The sequence below is a fragment of the Nicotiana tomentosiformis genome, chromosome 3 (genome assembly GCF_000390325.3).
Source record: "Nicotiana tomentosiformis chromosome 3, ASM39032v3, whole genome shotgun sequence".
Lineage (NCBI taxonomy): Eukaryota > Viridiplantae > Streptophyta > Magnoliopsida > Solanales > Solanaceae > Nicotiana > Nicotiana tomentosiformis.
The window spans coordinates 56433979-56454185 of record NC_090814.1 but is presented as its reverse complement, the minus strand read 5'-3'; the positions used below and the strand labels follow the sequence as shown (position 1 = coordinate 56454185).

The window sequence follows — 20207 nt, the reverse complement described above, 5'->3', positions numbered from 1 at the left end:
AACTCGAATTCGTTGGTAAATTACCGATGGAATTCAATTTATCAATAGATGTTGAGGAGGGACTTTCATACTTGCATCTATACCCAGTTTTGATTTCACCATTGAAGTTATACTAATTTTGAATAAATAATTGAGATAATACATAATTAACCTTTATGGTTGATTCACTTTTTCAGATGCACCTTTTAATCACATTTGTGTTGACCGGTGAAGCACACGCACCTAACACGTGTACATTTAATAAAAATATTCATTTTTCATATTCTTTCCCTTGTTTCTTTTATTTTAATATTTTTTCTTTTTCTTTCCTTTATCTCTCTCATCTCTTTCCTTTATCTTCCTCCTGTTTCCTTCTACCCAGAAAGTGACCTTCCCAAAATTCTTTCCAAATATTTTTTTTCTTTCCTTTTCTTTTTTTATTAACCAAATCTTATATCACTGGGTTTATGGTTATGTAAGAAGAATATGTGTGCATAAATGGTGAGATCCTCCATTAATATGGTAGACCCGTCGAAAGAGGATCAACTAAAATTAGCCAGAAAAATAGTTTTGGCCCACTTTTTCAAATCTCAGCCATCAAAATTTCTTGCTGCTATATTCAAATGATTTTTGGTTACTTCTAATAAATTTTAAGATGTAAGCGGGTATAGAAAGAATGTATTTTGCCGTTGCTCTCTTACTATTAATTATTTGCAATTTTTTCTGCAAATAACAGTGAGTGATAAGGGGAATTTTCAGATGAAGAATGAAGAACTGGGATGGGTTGTGATAGTAGAACAACGTTTGGAAGGTTCTTTTATTACAAATTAACATTCTTTTTAAATTTTGGTGGATTTAATTGCGGAAATTCAAAAACTTTTTTTTTTTTTTTTTTGTGTGTGTGTGTTTTCTTATGGCTCCAAAAATGGTGGAAAGTGATATTAGAGATGGAAGGTAGATGTGAGATAAAGAGGAAAGTTTGATGAAATCGGAATGAGAAAGTTTGAGTTTTGCCTTCAATGGCTATTAGAGGGGAAGGAAGAAGAAAATGAAGAAGATGAATGTATATGGAGTCAAAATGAAGATGGTGGGTCCATCCAAACCTTTTTGTCTTGTTTATATTGTTCCTCACGCCTGTTGGGTCGGGAAATGCACTCTCTATGCCGATCAGCATCGAAGATGGTATTTATTTCACTTCAAACTTAATAAGGGGGTCATAGGATCCCCTCAAAGATAAATGGTGCATCTGGAAAATTGATTTAATTTTAAGGGGTAATTATGTATTATTTCTAAATATTTACAAGTTTATCTAATTTATGATCAACTTCAGATTTATTGGGTCTGAATTTGAAACAAAAATTAGTTTGAGGTGTAATGCACTCGGGTCAATTATGTCTAAAGTGCAAAAATCGCACTTAAGATGTATTTAATGCCAAATATGTGTGAAGTGTAACAAATATTTTCATGCACTTAAAACCAAATAGGTATGAAGTGAAAAATTGCACTTGAGATGCACTTAAGGCCAAATAGCTCTGAAGTGCAACTAGTGTTTTCATGCACTTAAGGTCAAATAGGCCTGCAGTGCAAATTACTCAGGAATTATTTTTAGAATTTCAACAATCTAACACATGATTTAACGCCTAAGTGAACTCCAAATGAGCTCAAATTTGAAACATAACCTCCAAATATCATAAGAACAAACCACAATCATCAATTTCTCACAATAACAACAAATCTAACAAACTCATTTTGCAATTAAGAAGAAGAAGAAGGAAAAAAAAAACCCTAAGCAGTTGTAAAGAAAGGAGCGTCACAACAACTCACAACTGTAAAATACCATAAACCACCTTAAAACCTGCTCACAAACACCATGTAAATTCACCATCACCTTTGTTTTCATAGCAATTAAGAAGAAGGTCTGAAGTTATCTGTAATTTCAGTATTAGTTAAACTTTTTTTAAAAGTGGGTACAAGTTAAATAGGACTACCAAATAGGGTGGCTCATGAAATTTTTATTGTTGAGGATCGGGAGTAACAATTAACCATAGGGAAAAATGTGTTAGGATGAAGCTCAGACGAGCTATGGAGGAAGAGTGAGTCAAAAAACCATAGAAGGGTCGAGAAGAAGAGAGAGACAGAGAGAATGTATAAAAGAGAAATGACCATCTGTTTTTCTTTATTTCATTAATGAGTATATATATTTATAGCAATAAATGTGTAATGGGAAAAATAATAAGTAATTGGGCCCGGGTCCTAAACAATTGTCTATTGGGCCTCTAATATAGAAGGACTACCAGATTGGGCTCTAACACCCCCCTCAAGCCTGAGGGTGAAGAAACACCAAGCTTGCCAAGAATACCATAATGACGTTGAGTAGACAAAGCCTTGGTCATGATATCAACCAACTGATCTTCACTGGAAACAAAGTGTAAAGAAATAAGTCCAGCATGTAGACATTCACGAACATAATGACAATCAATTTCAATATGCTTTGTTCGGTTGTAGAAGACAGGATTCTTGGCAATATGCAGAGCAACCTCACTATCACAATACATAGGAACATGATTAGAACAGGCAAGCCAAGGTCACCAAGGAGTCTGATCAGCCAAGCTATTTTAGCAGCAGCTTTCCTCAGAGCTCTATATTCAACTTCTGTTGAATACAAGGATATAGTAAGTTGTTTCTTATAGTAGAAGACACATCCAGACCAGGAGGAATCTTCATATAAACCTATTCATGAAGGTCACCATGCAGAAAACCATTATTGACATCTAACTGATAAACAGTCCAACCTTTTTTAACAGCCAAGGTAAGGAGACACTTGATGGTGGTCAATTTAACAACAAGGAAAAAGGTTTCAGTGAAATCAATAACCTCTTTTTGATTATCACCCCTGATGACGTACCTTGCCTTGTACCTCTAAATGGAACCATCTGCCCTCTGTTAAATCTTGTAAACCCACTTACAAGGAATAACCTTCTTGTGTGGAGGGAGTGGAACAATGTCCCAAGTCTGGTTGGACTCAGGAGCTTGAAATTCCTTTAGCATGATCTCTTGCCAAGCAGGATATGAAGCTGTATGTTGGTAGAACTGAGGCTTATGCATATGCAACTCAGTCTGGGACACCTTATAAAGGTCAGGGACAGGAACATAGGGTAAAATAGAAGTACATTATAATCTTTGAGATAATAGGGCTGAGTGACAACCCTAGTGGATTTCCTGATAGCTTGAACAGGTACAGTAGGTAAGAGAGGACTAGGGAAGGTGTGGAACATTTGTCAGGGGGAGAAGTGGGAAGATTGGCAGAAGGTGGAGGAGAAGATGCATATGTAGAAGGAAGGTCCATAAAAGGTTGGGGAGGAGAAGCAAGAATAGTATGGTTGGAAGAGTGAAAGGGGAATACATGTTCATGGAACACAACATCCCTAGAGTAAAAACAGAAGAAGTAGAAAGATTTAGAAGTGTGTAACCCTTTTTACCACAAGGGTAACCCAGGAAGAGACTAGGAATGGTTTAACGCCTAAATCCAACACATGATTTAACGCCTAAATCAACTCCAAATGAGCTCAGATTTGAAACATAACCTCTAAATATCATAAGAACAAACCATAATCATCAATTTCTCAAAACAACAACAAATCTAACAAACTCATTTTGCAATTAAGAAGAAGAAGAAGAAGAAGAAACCCTAAGCAGTTGCAAAGAAAAGAGCGTCATAACAGCTCACAACTGTAAAACACCATAAACCACCTTAAAACCTGCTCACAAACACCATGTAAATTCACTATCGCCTTTGTTTTCATATCTATTAAAAAGAAGGTCTGAAGTAATCTATAATTTCAGTATTAGTTAAACTTTTTTAAAAAGTGGGTACAAGTTAAATAAGACTACTAAATAGGGCGCCTCGTGAATTTTTTTTATTGTTGAGGATCAGGAGTAACAATTAACCATAGGGAATAACGTGTTAGGATGAAGCTCAGACGAGCTATGGAGGAAGAGTGAGTGAGAAAACCCTAGAAGGGTCGAGAAGAAGAGAGAGACAGAGAGAAAGTATAAAAGAGAAATGACCATATGTTTTTCTTTATTTCATTAATGAGTGTGTGTGTGTGTGTATATATATATATATATATATATATATATATATATATATATATATATATATATATATATATATATATAATGTGTGTGTAAATAACAAGTAATTGGGACCGGGTCCTAAACAATTGTCTATTGGGCCTCTAATGTAGAAGGACTAACAAATTGGGCTCTAACACCTTCTCCCCCCCCCCCCAAGCTTGCCAAGAATACCATAATGAAGTTGAGTAGACAAAGCCTTGGTGATGATATCAATCAACTGATCTTCACTGGAAACAAAGTGTAAGGAAATAAGTCCAGCATGTAGACATTCACGAACATAATGACAATCAATCTCTATATGCTTTGTTCGGTCGTGGAAGACAGGATTCTTGGCATTATGCAGAGCAACCTCACTATCACAATACATAGGAACATGATTAGAATAGGTAAGCCAAGGTCACCAAGGAGTCTGATTATTCAGCTTCTGCTGAGTACAAGGATATAGTAGATTGTTTCTTGTTCTTTCATGAAACAGGACTGCCACCAAGAGTGATATAATAACCACTGACAGACTTTCGAGAAATAGTACAAGAATCCCAATCAAAATCAGAGAACCCCATAAGAGACATGTTAGCAAAATTGGAAAGCAAGATACCTGTAGGGTCATTCATGAGATACCTTAAAACATGAAGTGCAGCTAACATGTGTGGAACCTGAGGATGTTGAAGAAATTTACTGAGATGTTAAACAGAGAAAGAGATGTTAGGACTTATGTGTTGTAGAAAGTTCAACTTCCCAATCAGCCTTCTATACAGACTAGATGAGAGACAAGTGCCCCTATATCCAAATAAAGTTTGATAGAAGGATCCAGAGGTGTGGAAACAGGAGAAAATGCTGGCAGTTGAACTCACCTATGAAGATCAGTGGTGTACTTGGACTAAGTCATAAGATAGTCCTGAGGATTAGAGGATATCTCTAACCTAAGGAAGTAATGAACTGTGCCCAAGTCCTTGATTTTAAACTGGTTGTCTAGAAATAACTTCAAGGAGTCTAACTCAGCAACATCATCCCCCAACTAGCAATATATCATCAACATAGACATCCACCACAACAAGAGAACCAGAAGATGACTTGGTGAACAAAGAATAGTCATTGAGACTAGAAATGTAGCCCCTAGAGTGCAGTTCTTTAGACAGTTTAGAAAACTACTGTCTGGAAGCTTGCCTAAGGCAATATAAATATTTCATGAGTCTACAAGCCAAATGAGGGGAGGCAGAAGTAGAAGAGATATCCAGACCAGGAGGAATCTTCATATAAACCTTTTTATGAAGGTCACCATGCAGAAAAGTATTATTGACATCTAACTGATAAACAGTCCAACCTATTTTAACAGCCAAGGTAAGGAGATACTTGATGGTGGTCAATTTAACAACAAGGGAAAAGGTTTCAGTGAAATCAATACCCTCCTTTTGATTATCACCCCTGATGGCCAACCTTGCCTTGTACCTCTCAATGGAACCATATGCCCTCTGTTTAATCTTGTAAACCCACTTACAAGGAATAGCCTTCTTGTATGGAGGGAGTGGAACAATGTCCCAAGTCTTGTTGGACTCAAGAGCTTGAAATTCCTTTAGCACGGTCTCTTACCAAACAGGACGTGAAGCTGCCTGCTGGTAGAACTGAGGCTCATGCATATGCAACTCAGTCTGGGACACCTTAGAAAGGTCAGGGACAAGAACATGGGGTAAAACAGAAGTACAAATGTAATCTTTGAGATAATAGGGCAGAGTGACAACCCTAGTGGATTTTCTGACAGCTTGAACAAGTACAGTAGGTAAGAGAGGACTGGGGGAAGGTGTGGAACATGTGTTAGGGGAGAAGTGGGAAGATTGGTAGAAGGTGGAGGAGAAGATGCAGATGTAGATGCAGAAGGAAGGTCCACAAAAGGTTGTGGAGGAGAAACAGTAATAGTATGGTTGGAAGAGTGAATGGGGAATACATATTCATGGAACACAACACCCCTAGAGTAAAAAATAGAAGAAATAGAAAGATATAGAAGTTTGTAACCCTTTTTACCACAAGGGTAACCTAGGAAGAGACTAGGAATGGCCATAGATTGGAATTTGTCTCAGCCAATTCTGGGAGAAGTGGCAAAGCACAAGCATCCAAAAGACCTTAAGTGAGCATAAGGAGGTTGGTGACCATGTAATTTTTCAAAAGGAGAAATGTTGTTTAAAATAGCTAAAGGTATTCTATTAATGAGGTAGGTGGTAGTCAAGACACAATCTCCCCAAAATTTGAGAGGTAGTTTAGATTGAAAAAGATCCCTAGATACTTCTAAGAGATTTTTATGTTTCCTCTCCACAATCCCATTCTGTTGTCAAGTGTGAGGAATGGTGGTTTGATGCAAAATCCCTTGGTTAGCAAAGAAAGAAACAACTTCATGATTGTTGCCAAGTTCATAAGCATTATCAGATCTGAAGGTTTGAATTGAAGAATGAAAATTGACTTTAACCATGGAAGTTAAAGCTTTAAGGATTAGAAGTGCATTTCTTTTACAAGATAATAGATGAGTCCAGGTGGCTCTACTGTAATCATCAACAAAGTTAAAAAATATCTGAAACCATTGAAAGTTTTATAGTTATAAAGCCCCCAAACATCAATATGTACTAGTTGAAATGAGACAGCTGAATGAATTTGACTATCAGGGAAAGGCAACCTTTGTTGCCTTGCCATTGGGCATATTGAACAAATAAAAGATTGCTTAGAAGAAACTTTATCAGATATGAAAGGAATAGACTTCATTCTATGAAAAGGCATATGACCCAATCTTTGCTTCCAAAACAGATCCATTTTATTTACAATATGTGTCTGATCATATGGAATAGTATTTACAAAGGAAATGGTGGACTCAGACTTATTACATGACACCTAACTAGAAAAGGAAAATAGGTCTGGATTAGGAAATAAATCAGCATCAGGATGAAGATAGTACAACCTTCCAGCAGCCTTACCAATTACCAGTGGCCTCTTCAAAGAAGGGCCTTGTAAAGAACAATTGAACTTGGTACGAATATCTATATAATCCAATTGAGAAATCAACTGATGTATAGAATTTAGGTTAAAGTGGAAAGATGGTACAATAAGGACATTAAGTAAGGGTATATCATGTCTAAGGTGTAGAGAACCAGTTGACATTACCTTAACTTTATATCCATTAGATAAGGTAATCAGAAAAAGGTTTAGGTAAGGGTACAAGATTGTGAAGCAAATGTTTATGTGGAGTCATGTGATTTGTTGCCCCTTAGTTTAATATCCAAGGATTTATTCCTAGCTAAGAAGTTGCACATAAATGAGAATTATCAGAATCAACAACATAAGCAGTAAACAAACCTGCAAAGTGTGCAAAACCAGAGTTCTCAGCAGGAAAGGTCTCAGAACTAGTACCGGGAGATATTTGAACTTGTTGGAATAAAGTCATCAGGTGTTGATATTATTCCTTTGTGAACCCATGAGGAGAACTGTCAGAAGATTGAGATGTAAGAGTACTTGGCAGACTATGAGGAATGTCAGTTTGAACACATGAGGCTGACTTCTTGTTCTTAGTAAACTTGAAGTCTGCAGGAAACCCATGTAACCTGTAGCACTTGTCCACTGTATGACCAGGTTTCTTGCAATACTTGCAAGAAACAAAAGACATATTCTTCCTAGAGTAAAAGTTGACCTTTTGTGTGAAAGTTCTATTTGTAGTGTTATGAGTTGAAGAAACAGAGAAAGAAGCAGAATTATTTGAGATGTTTGGAGTACTAGATGGAGTTTCCCTTTGACTTTCATCCTGTTGTAGGAGAGAGTAAGCCTTGCTGATAGGTGGCAAGGGATTCATGATCATTATTGCACTTTTCACAATTGAGTAGGAGTCATTGAGCCTATTTAATAATTGGAAAAGTTGTTGATCTTCTATGAAGTTGGGAAGGGCTCCACAAGAACATATGGCCCCTACATATGAGGGGTTTAACTCATCCCAAAGGCTTCTAAATTTGGTGAAGTATGTTGCAATATCTGAAGACCCCTAAACAGTATCACTTATTTCTCTCTGAATCTGGAGATATTTGGATCCATTGGATTGTCCAAACCTCTCATTGATATTAGTCCAAACTTCCTTGGCAGTTCTAAAGCACATAATACTGGTAGCAATATCTCGCGATACAGAATTGGTGATCAAGGCTTTTACCATATCATTGCATCTCTCCCAGTAAGGATATTACAGTGAATTAGGGCTAGGTTGATTGATTCTACCATCTAAAAGCCCTAATTTATTTTTGGCTGAGAGAGAAGTGAGCATACTGCTCCTCCAAAGCACAAAACCATGACCATCAAATGGCACAGGTACCAATTGGCTACCAGGACCATCAGAGGGATGGGCATAGAAGAGATAAGAAGGATCGAGTGTAAAAAGTGAAAATCCCTCAGGTGTAGAAACTGAACTATCACCAGTACTACCCATAACGTAGACTAATTAGAGATAGCTAACAAAAAATCCTTATTCATACGATCGGAGAACAACTCAAAAAAGATAACGACATGCAAAGACGGAACTCACACAATTTAAACCCTAAGATATATCAAAATAGTCCTGAAGTATGTAGATTACAGTGATATTACTAGCCTTCCTCTTAAAAACCAGAAGAAGTAAGGTCTTACAAGTACCACAGACACCCTAGCTTGAATCGATTCAAAATTTCTGTTGAATCTTTCGCAAAACTGTAACTTCTCATCAATATGAGTGTAGTAGGGGTTGATTTGAGCTAAAAATATAAACTTTTCCGACCACAGATGAAAACCCCAACGGAATCCTCAATTTTAACCAGAAATCAATTTTGATGGAATCTCTGAGCAAATCTCCATTAAGAATGAAGGTCATGATGCGGAGAATCAGAATTTTCGCTTTGATACCATGTTAGGATGAACCTCAGACGAGCTATAGAGGAAGAGTGAGTGAGAAAACTCTAGAAGGGTCGAGAAGAAGAGATAGACAAAGAGAAAGTATAAAAGAGAAATGATCATCTGTTTTTCTTTATTTCATTAATGAGTATATATATTTACAGCAATAAATGTGTAATGGGCAAAATAACAATTAATTGGGTCCTAAACAATTGTCTATTAGGCCTCTTAAGTAGAAGGACTACCAGATTGGGCTCTAACAAAACTAAAATCATTTGTTGTCATGTACATACCTAATTGATTGGTAATCAACCGTTACTAAATTCCATTCTATTTTTTTGGGATATTTACTTTTAGGGATTTTTACGGGCGCTAGTCCAAATATAATTAAAATATATACATTGATTATGTATATAATACGTTTATTATATATATATATATATATATATATATATATATATATATATATATATATATATATATTTATAATAATTATACAAAACATATATATTAGCCCTTATTTTTTAGGCCGACCCAACAATGTAATGATCCCTTATTTTTATTGGTTGGTAAGATGTCTGTGGCTAATCCATTAGTAACCCATGGGTAAATTTTCGAAATTTTTTATTGGTGTCTAATTCATTAGTAATTTCTTGCTAATTTATTAAGAGATTTGTGACAAGAGTGGGTTGCTCTAGTGGTGAGCACCCTCTACTTCCAACCAAGAGGTTGTGAGTTCGAGTCACCCCAAGAGCAAGGTGGGGAGTTCTTGGAGGGAGGGAGCCGGGGGTCTATCGGAAACAGCCTCTCTACCCTAGGGTAAGGATAAGGTCTGTGTACAAACTACCCTCTCCAAACCCCACTAATATAATTATACTGGGTTGTTGTTGTTGTGTCAAAACATGACACGTTATATTTCCATGATCGTCCCGGGCGTGTAAAGACTGACTCGTCTTGGCTTTTGAGCGAGATCCGAACAAGTCTCAACTTTCACTTTAAAACATGGCTCTCAAGAGATACAGTCAAGATAGTCGGAGTTTTTGTTTTTTACTTTTAAAATTTGTATTGTAAGATATTGATATGCATTTTTAGGGAAAGGACATAAATACCTTTGAACTAAGGTCGTATTATCGTGTTTTGATATTATTTCCTCTAATTATTTTTGTCACTCGTCATGTTATTTTGACGAAACAATTTTTTGCTGCTCTGGGTAAAGCTGTGGTGTCTGCTACATGAACCAATGCTCCCCTGCTTACTGTCTATATCCCTTCGTACCAATTCATCTCATATGGAAGACACTACTATCTCATTAAGTACTTTATCGCTAATTTTTATTTTGCAAATCTATGAATAATGCCCTACATCAGCATTCTGACCACCTCTACAACTACTTGTTACGCATACAGTTGGTTCTTCCCAGCCTTCTGAGATCCCATGGTGGATTTATGTATGGAATTGGAGATGGCACGCCACCGGTCGCTCGAATAAAATCTTTTACATGTACTAGTATTTTTCTCAAATATTCCTACATAAATAACGAGTGGCATTCCAAGTCACAAAATAATTGAAGGTACCAAGGTCGAGACTCTATCGATGTCCTAGTTGTTCCTTTGTTATCTTTTTCCCTTTCTTTCTTTTCTTTATGCTCCTTTTGTTAATTTCTCTTATTTTCTTCATCTAATTTGTTATTCACTTTTTTTTGTACAATTCTATTTTTATTTTTATTATATATTTTTTTCCAGCTTTGTCTTTTTCTGGATCTTCAAATTTTGTTTGGATGTAATTTTAATCATTTTCTCTTTTTATCCATCTAATGTTATTTTATAATTTTATAAAACTTTTAGAGTAATGTATCAAAGACATAATATAATATTAATCAGCTAAATGTAGAATAAAAGGGCGTATCACATATTCTTTATGCATAAAAAGATCTTTTAAATTAGATTAAATAAATTCAAAATGGATCGAATCGAACCGAATCGAACCAAATTAGTCCAAAACCAAATTAATTCAAAATGTACGCCCTAATTTAATTTTCTTCACTAATGGTCGGTTTGTATTAAAATAATGACACCCGTATCTATCAAATTCTAGTTCCGCGTGAGATCTCGTTTAACTTGCTACTCAAGGAAGAAGAGAACATAGTGGTTGATGTTGAATAATATTATCCCTTGAGCAATGACCAACCGCCTACCAGATTGTCAAGCTCTTCCACATATAAGTCTCATCCAATGGTTATTAGATCACAAACTATATCCTTAAAACCAAAGCAACCCACCTCTTACTATGAGATATCCGCTAATTCTATTAAGCCTTCATCTTAGAATGTTATCATGAGTAAATAGGTTTTTAAAACTAAGGTGAATGTGATGACCCATATGTCATTTTGAGTTTTAGCTTTTATTTCTGTGTTCTGAGATTTCGACTAGCTCCGTTTAGTGTTCCTCGATTTACGTGCATAATATGTGTCTTGTTTTGAAAAATTAAAGAAAATATGAAATTTTGCCTTAAAACTGATATGAGTTGACTACGGTCAACATTTTATGTAAACGAACCCGGATTAGTGTTTTGACGGTCTCGGTGGGTCCGTATCGTGTGATGACCCGTATGTCATTTTGAGTTTTAGCTTTTATTTCTGTGTTCTGAGATTTTGACTAGCTCCGTTTAGTGTTCCTCGATTTACGTGCACAATATATGTCTTATTTTGAAAAATTGAAGAAAATATGAAATTTTGCCTTAAAATTGATATGAGTTGACTACGGTCAACATTTTATGTAAACGAACCCGGATTAGTATTTTGACGGTCTCGGTGGGTCCGTATCGTGATTTGGGAGTTAGGCGTCTGCCCGGAATCGAATTCGGAAGTCCCTAACTTGATTTAACGTGATTTGTTGAAAATTAATAATTTGAAGCCTTAAAGAATTCTTAAGTTTGAGCATAGGTTGAATTTGTTGCTACCGGGTTCGAATTTCTGTTCCGGAACTCGGAATAGGTTCATTTTATTATTTATTATTTTTTTGCAAAATTTGGTGCGAAACGGAGTTGATTTGACATGATTCGGACGTCCGGATGTAAATTTGAAAGTTCTTAAGCTTCTTTGAAAATTTCATATATTTTGATATCCGATTCGTAGTTTTAGGTATTATTTTGGTATTTTGATCGCGCAAGCGAGTTCGTATGATGTTATACACTGGTGTGCATATTTGGTTTGGAGTCCGAGGGACTCGGGTGAGTTTTGGATAGGCTACAGACAATTTCAGACTTAGAAGGAATACTGGATTTTCACTATTTCTGATGTCTGGTGCGTTGTTCTTCGCGATCGCGAAGGGTAACTGGGGAATGGGGAGGTTTTCTTCTTCACGAACATGGAGAAGGGCTCGCGAACACGAAGCATTGAAGGGATCACCCTTCGCGAACAAAGCTCTACACTCGCGAACGCGATGAGTAAGGGGTTCTGGGGGAAGGCTGGGACTTGCTCTACGCGAACGTGAGCCCAGGCTCGTGAATGCGATGGTCAGGGGGGGCAGATCTTCGCGAACGCGGTGGTCATGGGGGATAGACCATCACAAACGCGTGAGGTCCCTCGCGAACGCGAAGGCCATTTTGGCCGATGCTCTTCGTGATCGCGTCAGGCCCTTCGCGAACGCGAAGAAGGCCCGACGCTCGGTCAATTAAATATCCCAAAGTCTGGATTTTCTTCATTTTTTACCATTTTCACATTTGAGCTCGGCCTAGAGGCGATTTGGAAGAGGAATTTCATCCCCACTTCATATGTTAGTAGATTTTAACTCGTTTTCTTACATTTTCATCAACACCCATTGATTTCTAACCTTTAATCTATGCTTGTTCATGGTAGAAATTAGTGATTTCGGTAGAATTTAGAAATTTTGAGAAATTGAGATTTAGACCTCAAATTGAGGTCGGATTTCGAAACTAATAACATAATCGGGCTCGGGGGTGAATGAGTAATTGGGTATTGGTCCGAATCTCGAATTTTGACCAAGCAAGCCAGGAGTTGACTTTTTCCAAAATCATTAAAGATGGAATATTTTTCACTCGTGGGTAGTTTCTGAAGCTTATTTTGAATTGTTTGAACTTTGAACTATATTTGGTTAGATTCGATTGGTTTGGAGGTAAATTTTAAAGGAAAGGCCCCGGTTGAGCTTTGATTTGATTGCGGAGCAAGGTAAGTGATGGGTCTAACCTTGATTTGTGGGAATTAGGAACCCCTGAACTATATGTTATGTAAATTACGTGTGTAACGACGTATATGCGAGGTGACGAGTATATATATGCCGTCAAAATAATTATTTTCATGTCTTCTCGTATTTCATGAATTATCTCATTCCATGCCTTAAATGTTACATGCTTTAATTGATCTCTATGCCGTGATTTGTTACATGTCATTAATTATTCTTGTATTGAATTGTTCGTCCGTTCCATGACTCCGTGATTAATTGCTACTTGCCTTAATTGTCTTACTTGCACACTTTAATTGTCACATACTTGACTTGTCTTGTTGCTTTTGTATTATTTGTAGCATTCCTTTGATTAGTACGTGGTTCCTTTATTGCCTTGCTTTCATATCATTTGATTGTAGAGATTCTTGTAAATTGAGCTATTGGATTGATTATGTTTATTGAAATTATTTGTGGATCGGATTGCATGCTGCAACAGTTGTGATATGGTGGAATAAGAGAGGATTAAGACATTGATTCTGATGATATGGTGGGATCGGGTTGCGCACCGCAACAGTTGTGTATGTAATACTTGATATTGATAAATGATAATATGGTGTAATAAGGGAAAATTATGACATTAATTATGATGATATGGTGGGATCGGGTTGCACACATCAATGGATTGTATACGTGATTCTTGATATTTATAAATGATGCTAAGGTAAAATAAGGGAGAATTGTGTGTATACGATGGGATCAGATTGCGCGCCCCAACGGATTGTGTGTATTGTACTCGTTGTTGTTATTGTTTAGTTTTCAGCATTTTTATATGAAGTTACGAGGTCTGTTATTCTGGGTTCTTTGATTTTAAGGTTGAGTTCATTTTTATAAATTAACTGCTTTACTTTTATTCCTGGTTTCTTTCTCTATTATTATTATTATTATTATTATTATTATTATTATTATTATTATTATTATTATTATTATTATTATTATTATTATTATTATTATTATTATTATTATTATTATTATTATTATTATTATTATTATTATTATTATTATTATTATTATTATTATTATTATTATTATTATTATTATTATTATTATTATTATTATTATTATTATTATTATTATTATTATTATTATTATTATTATTATTATTATTATTATTATTATTATTATTATTATTATTATTATTATTATTATTATTATTATTATTATTATTATTATTATTATTATTATTATTATTATTATTATTATTATTATTATTATTATTATTATTATTATTATTATTATTATTATTATTATTATTATTATTATTATTATTATTATTATTATTATTATTATTATTATTATTATTATTATTATTATTATTATTATTATTATTATTATTATTATTATTATTATTATTATTATTATTATTATTATTATTATTATTATTATTATTATTATTATTATTATTATTATTATTATTATTATTATTATTATTATTATTATTATTATTATTATTATTATTATTATTATTATTATTATTATTATTATTATTATTATTATTATTATTATTATTATTATTATTATTATTATTATTATTATTATTATTATTATTATTATTATTATTATTATTATTATTATTATTATTATTATTATTATTATTATTATTATTATTATTATTATTATTATTATTATTATTATTATTATTATTATTATTATTATTATTATTATTATTATTATTATTATTATTATTATTATTATTATTATTATTATTATTATTATTATTATTATTATTATTATTATTATTATTATTATTATTATTATTATTATTATTATTATTATTATTATTATTATTATTATTATTATTATTATTATTATTATTATTATTACTACTACTACTACTACTGCGTATAGGTTATTGTAAGTGACCGCCTTAGCCTCGTCACTACTTCGTCGAGATTAAGCTCGACACTTACAGGGTACATGAGGTCGGTTGTACTCATACTACACTCTGCATTTCTTGTGCAGATTTCGGAGTGGGTCCCAACGATGTTCAATAAACTTGCTCGGATCTAGTACTTGACGGAGACTTGAGGTACAACTGCACAGTGTTCGCAGCCCTGAAGTCCCCTTCTACATCACCTTACCTGTTTATTTTGATTCAGACAATTATGCTTTTATTCAGACTATTATTTGTAGTGCTCTAGACGCTCGTGTATTCGTGACACCAGTTCTGGGATTGTATTTAGATATCGTTGTTTATTAGTTTATTTACTGTATTTCAGTTTATTCAGCTTAGTATTTTTCACTTGAATTGAATTGTTAAAAATAGTTAATAACTATATCTAACATTGGCTTGCCTAGCAAGTGAAATGTTAGGCGCTATCACGGTCCCGAGGCTGAGAATTCGGGTCGTGACAAGTTGGTATCAGAGCACTAGGTTGCCTAGGTCTAACGAGTCATGAGCAAGCTTAATAGAGTCTAAAGGATCGGTATAGAGACGTCTGTACTTATCTTCCAGAGGCTATGGAGTTTAAGAAAAATTCCACTTCTTTCCTTCTCTATCGTACGATTTTATTATGTCATTGATGATTGAACCATTCTATTCTTGTCCTCTCGCAGATGGAGAGAACACGCACAACATCTGCAGCCGGGCAAGAGCCGGAGACCTCTATGGAAGCTACTACCAGGGGCAGAGGCCAAGGCCGAGGTCGAGCTAGAGGCATAGCTCAGCCTAGAGCTCGGCAGCAACACCCACAGTGGAGCCTCAGGTGGATTATGAGGAGGAGGTACCATCAGACCATACCCGTCAGACCAGCTCAGGTCCCGTAGGGGTTCATAGCCACTCCCTTGCTTCAGGATGCTCTAGTCTATTTGGTGGGCCTTATGGAGAGTGTGGCCCAGACCGGTGCATTTCTGGTGGCACCATTTGTCTCTCGGGCTAGGGGAGGAGCATAGACTTCTGCTACTCACACCCCGAAGCAGGTGGCTCTCCTATATCAGACTCCAGTAGCCTAGCCAGTTGGGTAGTTCAGCTGGTTATTGCGGCACATACCGGGGATAGGCCCGCTATGTCTTCTGAGGCATTGTAGAGGCTGGATAAGTTTACCAAATTCTTTCCTATTTGTTTTAGTGGTGCACCTTCTGAGGACCCACAGGATTACTTGGACCTTTTTCACGAGGTGTTGCGCAACATGGGTATAGTTGAGACCAATGGGGTCGATTTTGTGGTGTTACAGATGACCGGTTCTACCAAGAGATGATGGAGGTATTATGTGTTTACTATACCAGTTGGTTCACCTGCACTTACCTAGGATCAGTTTTTACAGCTATTTCTAGAGAAGTTCATTCCTTTCACTTTGAGCGATGATTACCGCAGGCAGTTTGAGTGTCTTCAGCAGGATAGTATGATTGTTACCCAATATGAGACTCGATTTATGGACCTATCTTTCCATGCCATTGTTTTACTTCCTACTGAGAGGGAGAGAGTGAGGAGATTCATTGATAGGCTCACTTTTAGTATCAGGCTACAGATGGCCAAGGAGACTGAAGATGATATTGCTTTCCAGAGGGCCATAGATATTTCTAGACAGATCGAGATGGTTCGTGGTCAGGAGAGGGGGCTGGTGTTTGATAAGAGGCCTCGTCATTCTGGTAGTTTTAGTGGTGCCTCGTCTGGTGGCAGGGGTACTCTTGGTAGAGGCCATCCTCCTAGGGCATTTCAGTCAACGCTTTAGTCATCTCACAGTGCTTCGGGGAGTCGTGGTCCTTATGTATCTCATATTGGGCAGCCAGCCTACAGTGCGCCTCCGATCCAGAGCTACCACCATGGTTATCTGGCCCGTTCGGGTCAGTTTCAGCTTCAGCAACCACAATAGCAGGATGGGTGTTTCGAATATGGGGTTACTAGTCACATCAGGAGGTACTACCCGAGATTGTTGAGCAACATGCCACAGTAGAGCTCTCGTACCATGGTTTAGGCACCCGATTTCTCCACCGCCCGCTTAGCTAGCTAGAAGCAGGGGTCAGACTGCCAGAGGTTGAGGTCAGGCCACTAGAGGTGGATGCCAGCCAGCTAGAGGCCGTCTGAGAAATAAAGGTTAGGATGGTGAGGCCCAACCCCGATTTTATGAATTCCCGGCTAGACTTGAGGTCGAGTCATCTGACTCTATTATCACAGGTATTGTTCCAGTTTTCCATAGAGATGCTTCAGTTTTATTTGATCCGGGCTCCACTTATTCCTATGTGTCATCCTATTTTGCTTCATATATGGTTGTGCCTCATGATTCTTTGAATGCTCCTGTATATATGTCCACGCCGGTGGGAGATTCTATAGTTGTAGACCATGTGTATCGCTCGTGTGTGATTACCATTGGGAGTCTTGAGACTAGTGTAGATTTACTACTTCTTGATGTGGTAAACTTTGATTTTATTTCGGGCATGTATTGGCTGTCACTTTATCATGCTATATTGGATTGTCACGCCAAGACGGTGACCTTAGCCATGCCGGGGTTGCCTCGATTAGAGTGGAGAGGGACTCCTAACCATTCTACCAGCAATGCTATTTCTTAGGTGAAGGCTCGGCGTATAGTCGAGAAGGGATGTCTAGCTTATTTGGCCTATATTCGCGATTCTACTGCGGAGGTTCCTTCCATGGATTTAGTACCTGTTGTGCGTGAGTTTCCAGAGTATTTCCTGCAGATCTGCGGGGGATTCCACTCGACAGAGATATTGACTTCTATATTGATTTGGCTCATGGCACTCAGCCTAATTCTATTCCATCATATCGTATGGCCCCGCCAGAGTTGAAGGAACTGAAGGAGCAGTTGCAAGATTTACTTGATAATTGATTCATTGGATCTAGTGTCTCTCCCTAGGGTGCACCCGTGTTGTTCGTATAGAAGAAAGATGGTTCGATGAGGATGTGTATAGACTATCAGCAGTTGAACAAAGTCATTATCAAGAACAAGTATCTATTTCCGAGCATTGATGACTTATTTGATCAGCTTCAGGGTGCCAAGGTATTTTCGAAGATTGATTTGAGGTATGGCTACCATCAGTTGAAGACTAGGGCATCAGATGTCCCTAAGACAACTTTTCGGACTCGATATGGGCATTATGAGTTCCTAGTGATGTCATTTTGGTTGACAAATGCCCCAGCAACATTTATTGATTTGATGAACCAGGTATTCAAGCCCTATTTGGATTCGATCGTATTCATTAATGATATCTTGATATACTCCAGCAGTCGAGAGGAGCATGGCCAACATCTTCAGATTGTACTTCAGACTTTAAGAGATAGTCAGTTATATGCCAAGTTCTCAAAGTGTGAGTTTTGGTTGGACTCAGTTTCCTTTTTGGGGCATGTTGTATTGGCCGAGGGAATTAAAGGGGATCCTAAGAAGATTGAGGCGGTTCAGAACTGGCCTAGACCTACTTCAGCTACAGAAATTTAGAGTTTCCTAGGTTTTGCGAGTTATTATCGTCGGTTCGTGGAGGGGTTTTCATCCCTAGTAGCCCCATTAACTAGATTGACCCAGAAGGTTACTCCGTTCAGGTGGTCCGATGAGTGAGCTGAGCTTCCAGAAGCCCAAGACTACTTTGACTACGATGCTAGTATTGGTGTTGCCCACAAGTTCAGGATCCTACACTATGAATTATGATGCATCTTGTATTGGGCTCGGTGCAGTATTGATGCAGAATGGCAGGGGAATTGCATATGCATCGCGGCAGTTGAAGGTCCATAAGAAGAATTACCCTATTCATGACCTAAAGTTGGCAGCCATTGTTCATGCACTGAAGATTTTGAGGCACTATCTCTACGGCGTGTCGTGCGAGGTGTTCACAGATCATTGGAGTCTACAATACTTGTTCAAGCAAAAGGATCTCAACTTGAGGCTGAGAAGGCGGTTGGAGCTGTTGAAAGACTATGATATCACTATTTTGTATCATCCAGGAAAGGCCAATGTGGTAGCCGATGCCTTGAGTAGAAAGGCTATGAGTATGGGTAGCCTTGCATATATTCCGATTGGTGAGAGACCGCTTGCATCAGATGTTCAGGCATTATCCAATCAGTTCGTGAGGTTAGATGTTTTGGAGCCTAGTCCCGTTCTAGCTTGCACACTCTTTCGGTCTTCTTTGTATGAGCGCATCAGAGAGCGTTAGTATGATGACCCCCATTTTCTTGTCCTTAAGGACACGGTGCGGCATGGTGGTTTCAAGCAGGTTACTATTGGAGATGATGGGGTGTTGCAGATGCAAGTTCGGATTTATGTGGATGGGCTTCGTGAGTTGATTCTTGAGGAGGCCCATAGTTCCCGGTATTCCATTCATCCGGGTGCCGCCAAGATGTATCAGGACTTGCGAAAACATTATTGGTGGAGGAGAATGAAGAAAGATATAGTTGCATATGTGGCTCGGTGTCTGAATTGTCAGCAAGTAAAGTACGAGCATCAGAGTCTTGGCGGTTTTCTCCAGAAGCTTGAGATTCCTGAGTGGAAGTGGGAGTGTATTACCATGGATTTTGTTGTTGGTCTCCCCCGGACTTCGAAGAAATTTGACACAGTATGGTTCATTGTAGACATGTTGACCAAGTCAGCACATTTCATTCCAGTGGTAGCTATCTATTCTTCAGAGCGGTTGTCTGAGATCTATATCTGCGAGATCGTCCGTCTTCACGGTGTGCCCGTGTCCATCATTTCTGACCGAGGTACGTAGTTCACCTCGCTCTTTTAGAGGGCCGTACATCGTGAGTTAGGCTCACGGGTTGAGTTGAGTACAACATTTCATCCCAAACAGACGGACAGTCCGAGCGCACCATTCAAATATTAGAGGATATGCTTCGCGCTTGCATTATGGATTTCGGGGGTTCTTAGGATTAGTTCTTGCCACTTCCGGAGTTTGCCTACAACAACATCTACCAATCGAGTATTCAGATTGCTTCCTATGAGGTATTATACGGGAGACGATGTCGTTTGACAGTTAGTTGGTTTGAGCCGGGAGAGGCTCGATTGTTGGGTACCAATTGGGTTCAGGATG

At 37.2% G+C, this 20207-nt stretch overlaps 1 protein-coding gene across 1 annotated transcript; it reads left to right on the top strand.

Moving 5' to 3' along the window:
* The first annotated feature begins 16431 nt into the window (after positions 1-16431).
* Positions 16432-16906, top strand: LOC138907844 (uncharacterized). Its single transcript, XM_070198463.1, has 2 exons — positions 16432-16437; positions 16484-16906. Exons 1-2 carry the CDS (start codon positions 16432-16434, stop codon positions 16904-16906), a joined length of 429 nt encoding a protein of 142 aa, XP_070054564.1.
* Positions 16907-20207: the final 3301 nt, after the last annotated feature.